This window comes from Mustela nigripes, chromosome 1, assembly GCF_022355385.1.
Source record: "Mustela nigripes isolate SB6536 chromosome 1, MUSNIG.SB6536, whole genome shotgun sequence".
NCBI classification, from domain to species: Eukaryota; Metazoa; Chordata; class Mammalia; order Carnivora; family Mustelidae; genus Mustela; species Mustela nigripes.
Window position 1 is genome coordinate 261202840 of NC_081557.1, and position 12282 is coordinate 261215121.

A 12282-nucleotide genomic window follows, 5' to 3' on the forward strand; every position below is an offset into this window, starting at 1 on the left:
ATGTGAAGTGTGTAAACCTGGTGATTCACAGACCTGTACCCCTGGGGATAAAAATATATGTTTATAAAAAATAAAAAATTAAAAAAAAATATTTTTGGAACAATCTGGGAAATATGAATATGTACTGTATATTACATATCATTATGTTATTAAATTTTATGTGTGTAATAATAATGTTATTATGGTCACATAAAATAATGTTCTTTTTCTGAGAAATACATATTTAAGTATTTAGTGGTAATTTTGCATAGGGTGTCCAACTTACATGTAATCTGTTCAAAAAGAGAGGAAAAAAGATAAACTAATGTGTCAATGTATTAAGAATCTAGGTGACAGGTGGTCATTGCACTATTCCCTAAACTTTTCTATAGTTTGGACATTTTTCAAAATAAAAGGCTGGAGGAGAGGGAAATTACACTCACACACACTGCATATACATTTGGTGGTTTAATGGAAATGGTTTCTCCTCACAATATCTTCGTATCAAATAATCCTTCAGTTAGAACCTAGTTGAAATAATTCCCTCATTTTAAGAAAAAAAAATCTAAATATGGTTAGGACAACAAATGATACTATAGAATTACTCTTAATTTTTTAGGTATTATAAAAGGTATTGTGATTATGTAAGCACATGTCATTCCTAAGATATGTATTAAAGTTTTATAGGTACAATGTCAGGATGTGTGCAATTTACTTTCTGACAGCTTAGAAAATAATATGCATATATATTTAGAGAGAAAAAAATAAAGCAAATATGGTAAAATGTTTGTTTTAAAATCTAGGTGGAGGGTATTGAAGTATTCGTTTTCTCATTCTTCCATCTTGTCCTGTAGCTTTGAAATTCTTCAAAATAAAAAGCTAGAGAGAAATCAATAAGTGAAAATAGTATGTAAGTACTTCAAGGGCTTAATGACTTAGAAATCTACTTTTACCTTAAGTTATTGATAGTTAAGGAAATATAATTTTGATTACAATGTATTACATGAATCAAATTAGATGGTAATCTAGAGAAAATACCTTCAACTTTATGTTTTTCTTTTTCTTGAGCAGCTTGGAGTTCAAAGTTCTCTTTATTTTTGGCTTCAATTTCTTCTAGTTTTCTTCTTTGTTCTTCCTTTTTCTTTCGTCTCTTCTCCTTTCTCTTTTCTCTTTTGGCAGCCAACGCCAGCCTCCGGCTTTCTTCTCTTAACTGTGAAAGGATCAATAAAACAGAACTGCCTTGTAAAAAAAAGTTTTCACATAACGTCATTTTATCATAATGGAACTAGAGTATCATAAAATTTGAAGTCATCTAGTTCAATTTATTGTTTGATCAAGATCATAGTCAAACCACAGTAAAGAGAAAATATTTTTAAATGTCAAGATCAAATTAATGATAAAAACAATTTAATTTTAAAATGGGTGAATGATACATAATTTCTTAATCACTGAAGAAATGTATATATGGTAATCTGCTCCAAATTACTAGAAGAAAAGAATACAAACTGTGGACCAGTGATCCCATTTATTGGGAAAGTAACCCTTTTATGTAGCTCTATTTGTAGAAACAGAAAAATGGTGAAGACAATACAAATCAAAGCTACTGACTACAGTGGAACTGGAAGGAGGATAGCAGAAAGATGATGGCTTTCAGTTTTATTTAATGTAACTGTTCATTGTTTCTTATTTGTGAAAATGGTTACTCTCATCGTCAAAAAAATTAAGAACAAGTTTAAAAGTATAACATCTCTTAATAAGCGATGTTAACTATTAAATTCTCCTTTTTGATTCATAAAGGGAGAAAATCATCTTCAAATGGTTTCATTTCCATGTTCTCTAAAAGACATTTTCAAACTATGCCCTATGTACTCCCTGCCCATTATCCCATATTCTGTGTATTATGTGTGTGTCTTTGTGTATTTTAAATATAAGTATCAAAACAATGACAGTTTATGGAAAATATCACAATATCCTAACTAATAAAACCAGAGCTCAAATATGGGCTCCAAAGGCAAATCAGACTTCATTTTATTTTTTTTTTAATTTTTATTTATTTATTTGACACAGAGAGATCACAAGTAGGCAGAGAGGCAGGCAGAGAGAGAGGAGGAAGCAGGCTCCCTGTTGAGCAGAGAGCCCGATGCAAGACTCGATCCCAGGACCCTGTGATCATGACCTGAGCTGAAGGCAGCGGCTTAACCCACTGAGCCACCTAGGCGCCCCATTTCATTTTTTAAGTTTTTTAAGTCTTTTGCTTTTGCTAGACATTTCTGCCTTTTCAAATTATCCATGTTAGATAGCCTGAAAGGTTTTGTCCACCTTGAAAGTTTTTACACCCTCGGGCAGTGCACCGTAATTACATTCTCTTGCATAAAGAAAAATCTTTTGTCCCTGTAAAGAGGAAAAACCAAAGAGAATCTGCAGAACACTGATACTTTCTCAGGCAGAGGGATTTCAGGAAGAATACAAATGGGATGTTAAAGATAAAAAAAACTGCATGGTAGCCCTGGAAAGTTTTGCTAGTCTTCCAGAAGTACATAAACGCCAGTCTGAAGACTAGTAAAAGAGCAGTTTTTCACCTTACAGAAGAACTGAGAAGAAAACACTGATGACTTCACTCCTCTACTACACAGGAAAGGGAATAATATCTGACTGAAGCCATTTGAGAGAAGGAAGTAAGCATATGTGACTCTGCTCATTGAAGCCTTGCTTAAATGGAGCTAGCTGCCTGCCCTCAGGAATTGTGCTTTCTCCCTTCTCAACTCGAGTGAGGGTGTCCTGTCTGAACCTGACTTTGACAGAATGAGTAGGTTAAGTGGGGGGGAAAGAAGGAGTAGAACAGGGGGTGAAAGGTATGCCAAGAAAAATGTTTTCAAAGCAATTGTGGCCAAATAAGACATTTTATCTATATCCTGTCTGTATGGACAGAAAAGCCTTGAAAAAGGTATACTGGCGATCAAAATAACTAATGAAGTTTAAGACTTATGGTTAAGCCAGGATGGATTTTTGGATTTGCTGGATTTTTTGTCTGGTGGTAGGAGGTCATTTTGACTGGTATCAAGAGGAAAAATAACTATTTTAAGAATAGCAAAATTTAAATCAGAAAGCAGACCCATTTGGTCTAGATGTGGGTGGGGGTGATGGGCTAAGGTAGGTTCTAGTTTATAGGTGCAGTTGGGTCTTAGGTATGCAGGTGCCTCAGGCCTTAGAGAGTTAAGAGTGGAGGACTGTCTTTGACAATAGTAAATCTGGGTTATCGGACTCATGGTATAGGAGTTCCGCCCTAAAGGCAAGGTATTTTTTCCCTAAATCTTAAAGTTCTATGGCTAGTATCTGGGTAATCCCATAGATGTACTAACCCTTTCAACTCACTAAATAGTGGAGCACAAATTCAGAGGTCCCAGGAAACTATTTCTTTCCAAAGGACATTATTTCAGACCACAGCTGTAAAAGAAGGTATCTATATGAAGGTATCTAAAAACTTAAGCAGAATTAGAAATATAGATACACATTTATTAAGAGGTATCATAAGTTTGCAGGTATATGAAACCAACAATTAGATGAGATAATCAAAGGGAAAAAGTTATTAATTACATGAATGTGTATTTTTGTGTGTGTATTATATATATAGGAGGGGGATATCCAATATTTAAAAAGAAGAGCAAATGAGACTTTAGGAAGGCAAAATCAGATAAGAGGAAGAAGAGTTTTATGAAGGAAAGTGATCAACACTAGTTAAGTATCACAAATATGATTAAGAATTGAAAAGAGGTAGCAAAATCCGGCAGTTAAGATGCCACTGGTGATCCCTGCTGTAGTTAGTTTGCTAGAGCAGGAGGGGAGTAGGCAATTGATCCTGGGCTGAGAATTAAAAATTGAAAGTAGTGACTCTAGTTAAAAAGCATAGATTATTCACTTATATCTGGAAAAGGCAAAAAAAAAAAAAAACCACCTAAATTTGAGGTAAAGTTTCATTAAAATAGTTACCTTGATTATGTAGGCAGAGGATAGGAGTTAGTGCAGCTGCAGACACTAAAGATAAAAGAATATGGGAGAGGTGGTAACAACTGATACAAGATCCCAAAAAGAACAGATGAAAGCAGAATAAACCATGAAGTCTGGAGGTATAGAAAACAGGTTTAGAAATTCAGTCCACATCCTCTATTTTCTCACAAATGACCTCATTTCACTTCCAGGGGAACTGCTATATTGAGACTATACAGGGAAGGGGAGAGCTCTGAAGAAAAAAGTCAAAGTTGTAGAATAACCTCAGGGTGAAAAGGAAAAGGCCCTAACTCAAGCGGTGATTTCTAGTTGAGGTTTCAGAAAGCAATGTGATTTTGAGAATCAAACTTTTTAAGATGAGAACTTAAGAATCTGGGGAGAGGCAGTCCAGACTAAAAAAATGCCATCGTGTATTTACATAAATGAAAGTAAACGAGATGTGTGAGCAGCAGAAAACAAACAATAGCGAGTGATGAACCTAGAGAAGTAGTAAACTGGGAGGACCTGAATGTTTGGATTTTCCCGCGCAGACAATGGAGAGAGACTGACAGTTTCTGAGGAGGGGTAAGGTAATCCCACCTGTGTATAAGAAAACTATGGGAACTGTGGAAAAGCTACAGTGGAGAAGGATTAAAATGAAGGCAAAAGGTGAAAGAGGAAAATACTTGTTTGTAAGAAGCCCACTGCAATCCTTCAGGTGACAAATGGTAACTGAGAGGAGAGGATGGAACAGAGGCTCAACTGCCAAAGCTCAAATGAAGGGGATGATGATGATGACAGTAATATGGTTTAGTACGTGGAGCGTCTATACCAGGCACTGGGTTAACTTACCGCATGAATTCATTTGCTAGATAAGGATAAGTGAGCAGCTGAAAGTTACAGCAAGACTTCATTACTGACTCATGAGTAGTGATACCAGTAACAGAAAAAGAGGTTAGGGAGGATCAGGGGAAGGGAAGGGTAGGATCCAGCAAAAATTTATTGTTAATTTGCTATGTACTAAACATGGTTCTAATTTTTGAACTAATCAGTAAACTAGACAAAAGATCCCTACCCTCATGAAGCTTATAAAACTTAACATTTAGTTGGGGGCGGGGCACACAGATGACAAACATAGTAAGTACATTACATAGTCTTCAAAAATGTGTTAAATACAATGTAAGATACTAGAGAAGGGGAAGACAAGACAAGTGCATATATGGAGAGAGATAAGGGGTTTTGATTTTAAAGTGGTTTTTTTTTTTTGGAGAGAGAGTAAGTGAGGAGGTGGAGGGGCAGGGGCAGAGGAAGAAGGAGACAGAATCTTAACCAGGCTCATCGCACACAGGGCTTGATCTAATGACGAGATCATGATCTGAGCTGCAATCAAGAGTTGGATGCTTACCTGACAGCCACCCAGGAACCCCAAGGGGTTCTGATTTTAAATAGGGTGGTCAGTGTAAGCCTCACGAAGGTAAGGCTTACGTGAACATCTAATAGATTTGAAGGATTTCAGGCAACAGGACAGCAAGTGCATAAGCTATGTAAGCAGTTACAAGTCAGAGTTGTGGTTCTGGGGTAGGCAAAGCTCAGGAGCTGACTTCTGGACACAAGTATGAGATCTCTAATTGGTATCCAAATGGACAGGTTGAGTAGCTAGTTGGATATGAGACTGAAGTTTAGGGAAGAGGTCTGTGCTAAAGATATGCATTTGGGACCAGCTGGTATATATTTAAACTTAAGAAGCAGGATGAGATGACCAGTGCAAGAAGATGTTCATATAAAGAGCTAAGGGGCTTGCCAACTAAGGGAAAGAAAAGGAAGAAGTAGCAAAGGAGACACCGAAGGACCTTTCAGGGAGATAGGAGAAAAACCAAGCTAAGAGTGTAGAGCAATAAAGGTCAAGTGAAAAGAGTACATTAGGTGTTAGTGGCTTAGTGAGATAAGAATGAAATGGCTACATGAAAGTCACAGGCGACCATAAAAGCAGTTTTGTTGAGGTTGAGAGAGTTAAGAGCCTGACAGAAGTAGATTCGAAAAGGGTGAAGAATTCTAGGTGCCTGGTGGCACAGTTGGTTGCGTGTCCAGCTCTTGGTTTCATCTGGGGTCTTGAACTCAGTCATGTTATTGAGCCCTGTGCTGGGCTCCACACTCAGCATAGAATCTGCCTGGGATTCTCTCTGCCTCACTCTGCCCTTCCCCCTTATGCTCTCTCTTTCTCAAATAAATCAATCTTAAAAAAACAAATAAATAAATAAGGATGAAGAATTGGGAATAGCCAAAATAAGACGACTTTGCTGTTATTGTTTAGCTGCAAAGAGGAGCAAAGGAATGGGCTTATAGCTGAAAACTGGGGAAAGGGAGTTGGAGGAATCAAGGGGATTTTTAAGTTTGGAAACTAATCTCTTAAACTGAAATGACCCAAGAGAAGAGAAAAAAACGATACAGGACAAAGAAAAAATTGCCACAATGTTTTTGAGTAAGGGAGACCAGACCTAGTTCACTAGATGGACTGGTTACAAAAAGTTTACTTAGTAAATGGGAGGAAGAATATGGATAGAAATTCCGGGTAGGGAGACCAGGGGGTGGGGAAAGTCTGACAATTACAAAGTCTTACTTCCGGAGCTTCAGTTCTCTCACGGAGGTAGAATACAAGGTAGTTAACTGAGGGTGAAGGAGAGGATATATTGGAAGTCAGAGGATAACAGAAAGTAACAGTGGTCTAAACAAATGGGAGAGTGAAATAAATTAGGGAAATACAGTATAAATAGACAGCACTAAAGAGTTTATTGTCACCCATTTAGAGTAAAATTCATCATCAGGGTTGAATTTTTTTCTGTACATTTAGTTACTAGGGTACGTATGGGTAAGAATAAGAAGAAAAGAGTAAGGAACAGTGTAGGGGGTAGGATAAATGAATCCTACAATATACTGATAGGCAACGTCCGAATTGTTGGAGGGAGAATTCAAGAGACAGTATAGCTGAAAAGATGGTCAGAGAATGAAATGTATAAAATTAAGATTGTGGAATAGGCATATTAGAAGCTTCAGGTGATGGCAAAAAAAGCCAACTGAAAATGTCTAATAGAAATATTTTTAAAATACACTCTGTTATACACGCCCTAAAAGGTAATTCAAGTTTACAAGGAAAAAAGTAGGGGAAGAAATAGTAGGTAATAAAGTCGAGGGGTGAAACAAATATATAAAAAATGCAGACCAATTAATATTCACTAAGGATACTAACAGTTAGTTGTTAATGCCCTAAGAGAACAAGCAATTAACTGACCAGATAAAATGCTCCAAAGCAAGGGCTCTTCTACATAATAAATGCTCAGTAAATAAATGTTTGCTGAACAAGGATAAGGGAATCTGATAAATATAATGGGTAGTATTTTCAACAGCAGTTTTTACAAACCTACTGACCCAAATTTTCAAATTAGAAAGGCTGACCAAATAATCACTTTTATATAAGCAATAAATTACCTATACAGAACATTCAACTTAGACCAGACAAGACCATCTCTGTTTCTAATCAGATATGGTGGAGCCAGAATACACTGTGTTCCAAAGGGGCAAAAAAAAAAAAAAAAAAAAGTGTATTCTCCCAGATATAAGTCATAAGTAAAAAACAATGAACCAGACCCTATGAGATCTCAATCTGATAATTTTTCAAATAGGAATACTGCTCTAGAGTTCAGGAGAGAAGAACCTCCTCTGTAATACAGAATTTTATCTCTACACTGCCCTAATTTAAACTGTTTATAGAGTATCTGTGCATGAAAAAGAATCAATTTACATCTAATTAGTTTATGGGTTAAGAATTAATTATCACTTTGAGTTTTAATAGTGTGGAAAAATATGCAATGACATTTGAAAGAAGTTTCTTTTAATTTGCTTTAAACCTGAGGTTCTTGAAAGCAGGAACATCAAGGTTAAGAAATATTGCAAAGAATTCAAGGAAATGACATTTGTGTCGCTGATAATAGTAGGAGAATATTCTAGAAGTATTAAAATTTAAAATATATTGACCCAAGTGAAGAAACTTATTCTATAAAAACAAAATCACCCAAATATAAGGGAATACATGTAAGGATTTTTACTGTAACATTTGTAGTGACAAAAAAAACTGTAAACAAACTTTCTATGGAGTATATTCTACAGTTAAAGCACTATCAACTGCCAATATCAATCAATTACTGAGCGAGGGAAAAGCAAGTATTCATAGGATTCTTTTAAAAAAAAAGTACACCATATCTGTATGTGTGAATATGCATTTGCCCAAGAAATACCTACTGACCGCCTATGACATGCCAGGCACCATTCTGTGGTACATGCATTGTAGTGGTAGAGTCTAACAAGATAACTAAATAAAATACAGTATTTAGAATGTTACACAGCGAAAACAGAGAAGGGAAGAAGAGTAGTAAGAGTGTCTGTGGAAGGGAGACTAAAGTAAAGGCAAATGAAGGGACAATTAAGGCAGAATGCAGAGTAAGAACAAAAAGAGGATAGTCCGTATGGATGGAACAAAGTGACCAAAGTAATAAAAAAATACATACATATGATCAGGGAGGTGTAAGAAGTATCACGAGTGGGCAGATCACATACATTCTTAAAAGGCTTTATAGGTAATTGTAGAGGTGCAGACTTTAGTTACCATAATGGGTTTTTAATTTTATTTAATTTAATTTTATTTTTTTTTTTAAAGATTTTATTTATTTATTTGACAGAGAAATCACAAGTAGATGGAGAGGCAGGCAGAGAGAGAGAGAGAGAAGCAGGCTCCCTGCTGAGCAGAGAGCCTGATGCGGGACTCGATCCCAGGACCCTGAGATCATGACCTGAGCCGAAGGCAGCAGCTTAACCCACTGAGCCACCCAGGCGCCCCGGGTTTTTAATTTTAGTTAAATATTACAATGGTGACACAGTTTTTTCTTTAGTTATCTTTGCATATTTCACAGTTTAAACTGAATACATTGTAATAAAGAAAAAAAAATGAAGTTGACTGAGAACAGATATCTTCATAAAGATGTCTCCTATAAATTGCTTCCTGACTGTATAATCTATAGTTATGCAATAAATTCGTAGGTGCATTTAATGTAATGTACAAATATCAAGGCATGAAAAAATCAAAAGTTTTATTTAAAAACAGATATCTATGTCTCAGCTATAGAAAGGATGCAGATTTATAAAAATGCAAAAAGGAAATAGTATCATGAAACAACTTAGAGTCAGGAGAGTTCTAAGATGTAAAAATAGGAGAGTAATGATAAAACAGGGTATTATAGTACTTTAGGAAGAAAGAATAAGAGGTAGTTTATCTTTAGTTAAGAGTGGAACCCGGGGGCACCTGGGTGGCTCAGTGGTTTAAGCCTCTGCCTTTAGCTCAGGTCATGATCTCAGAGTCCTGGTATCGAGCCTCACATTGGGCTCTCTGCTCAGCCGGAAGCCTGCTTCCCCACCTCTCTTTCCTACTTGTGATTTCTCTCTCTCTCTCTCGCTCTGTTAAACAAATAAATAAAATCTTTAAAAAAAAAAAAGAGTGGGAACCTGGGAATTCGGAATGAAAAAAAAAACAACAACAACAGTAAAAAACTGGGTTCAAACCCTATTCTAGTTTAAGCAAGTTACTTAACTTCCCACAGATGTAAGTTTCTCCATCTGAAAGAGGAAGGTAGTAATGTTTTTTAGTGAGAAAACTAAAATAATACATATTTTATCATACCACTTGGCACTACTTATATTGCTTGTATTTAGCAGGCTTTACATAATTAGATAAGACAATATAAAATAGGTAAAGCAATAGTTATAATGGTTATAAATATCAATCTCTCAATGTGCTTATATTTTTTAAAAATTTCAAAATGATGAAAAAAGCTAATTTGTTTGATTAGAATTTAAACCAGATTTTTAAGATTTTATTTATTTATTTGACAGACAGAAATCACAAGTAGTCAGAGAGGCAGGCAGAGAGAGAGGAAGGGAATCAGGCTCCCTGCTGAGCAGAGAGCCCTATGTAGGACTCCATCCCAGGACCCCGGATCATGACCTAAGCTGAAGGCAGAGGCTTTAACCCACTGAGCCACCCAGGTGCCCCTAAACCAGATTATTTTAAATGAAGAACCTCCAATATTAAATATATTTTCTAAAAAATAAGTGTAGCTTCACACTTGAATTAGAATAAAATCTTGAAAATAATTCATTTTTTGTTTATGTAAGTTGAAATTCATAGTTTAACGTAAGTCAGCAAATACAGTAAAAAAGGGAAATTACTCAAGTTAAAAAAGGTTAAAATTATCACTATATAGCCTTTATAAATTTAATAGTACTTTTAAGTTTGATAGCAGTTAAAAACTTTTTACAGCATTTTTAACCTTTTTATAAAAGATCAAACATGGTAGAATATGTATTCCAACTCCTTTTCCTGCTGTGATTACTATTTGTGTTACATTCTAGAATACAGACTCATTGATAGGAAGGGGGAGAAAGAGAGCTACAAGACTGCAAAACCAAATGTTTTCTGTAGTATTTTACTCCCTGTGGAAATAGATGGGAATGATGCTCTGCCTGAAAGAGAAAAGTATAAAACAAATCATCCATTTAAAAAATGTACTCATTAAACATTCCACAAAGTGGCTGCAGTTCCCTGATTGGTTATGTGATGGTAATACATTTGGTACATCTGATAAATCAGTTGGCAATAAATTACAAAGTCTAGGATCAATGAAAGATCAATTTGGATGGGTATTAAGAGATCATTTGTTGATGTAAGACTAAACTTGATTATTGAGGTTAGGTTTTCTGACTTGCAGATCAATGCAACTCCTGTAATAAAATTTTGTTAATCTGATTACAAAGAAAGTTACCTTAATGATTTTTAAAGTAGTCATAATTCCCTCTAACTGAGCCAAACTTGGGAGAAAAAAACATGTGCATTGGTTAAAGCAAGAACAAAATGAAATGAAACCAAAACACAACAGATTACCAATTAGGTGGAAGGCAAAAGAGGAAAAGTAAGAACTTTTCATATGTAAAGGTTACCATTACCTTTTCCAAGTCTAACTCCTCTAATAAAATGCTGGCATTTTTGTTTGCTTCAGCAGCCTGTCTATCTTTGGCTTGTACTATTGATTCCATACAAAGATGACACTTCTTCAGCATCTCCTAAAATAAAAAATTAAGATGTTTGCAGCCTCAAAAAACAATTCACATTTAGAGATATTCCTGAAAACACAATAGTTAAGGTACTTGAATGAACATAAGCAATAAAAATTAGTGGTAGGGCAAAAAAGGGTACAAATAAAATAATACAAATGGTGCACATTTTTAAAGTTTATTTCTTTATAATCTCTACACCCAACATGGGGCTCAAACTCAAGACCCTGGGATCAAAAGTCTCATGTTCTACTGACTGAGGCAGCCAGGAACCCTGTTATGTGTTTTTTAAAATACACAAGCAGGAGCCTTTACTGTCCTTCAAAATAATATCCATTTGTCTGGTACTTTGGAAACTAAAATTATTTACTCCCAACATTTTAATGGACAAATCATACAGCAAACAGAGTTGCAGTAATTTATGCCAGCTGGCTAATGGGCTAAAGGAAAAGGTCAATGTCAACAAAGAAAATAGGTTTAAAAAAATGTTAAAGAACTTTATTGGCAGACACTGTTCTCAAAGCTTTAAGCTTGGTTGTTACAACTTCATGTGCAAGCACGCTTAAAGAAATTACAGACATGGGTACTTACGTACTTTTCTCAGTGATTTCATTCTTAGAACACACTACTTAACAGGAAAGGGCTATTTCCCTATTGAGAGTAACACATTAAATAATCTCCCCACCCCTCCAAAACAAAAAAACAAAAAAACAAAACAGGAATGTTAATTATCACAGAGGAATGCAGAGGCAGGCAAGACAGTGAATTAGCTATGTAAATAAAATCCATGAAAATATAGTGCTCACTATTATGTAGTAAAAAGACATTTTGGGATTCATTGACCTCTTTCCATTTTCAGACGCGTGTCTTAGGATTTTATTCAAACCTAAGTATAAACCCCAAGTCAAAACATCAGCAGGAGAATATCCCAATTAGACGTCTAATAGGATTTATTTAACCTTCTCTACTTTTCCTGCAAAAATTCTTGCTAATTCATTCTTAAGCTGACAACTACTCCAATACTGAAGACATTAAAATTTTCTTGCCCATGACTATGCTCAGTTTTGTTCAGGTATTTAAAAAAACAAAAAACAAAACTACTGGGCTTGTTCCTCTCAGAAGAGACTATCAATTTGGATAAACATATACATAAATTATAATGAT

At 35.4% G+C, this 12282-nt stretch overlaps 1 protein-coding gene across 5 annotated transcripts in view; it reads right to left on the minus strand.

Moving 5' to 3' along the window:
- The window catches only part of ANKRD17 (ankyrin repeat domain 17), a 161854-nt gene that overhangs the window by 23251 nt on the left and 126321 nt on the right, over nt 1-12282 (minus strand). For all 5 annotated transcript variants that reach the window (XM_059385194.1, XM_059385190.1, XM_059385183.1 and 2 more), the window contains 2 exons: nt 11011-11127; nt 1018-1189 (listed from right to left, as the gene is read on the minus strand). In XM_059385194.1, the coding sequence (XP_059241177.1) occupies nt 1018-1189; nt 11011-11127 (289 nt within the window). The remainder of the gene's footprint in view (nt 1-1017; nt 1190-11010; nt 11128-12282) is intronic.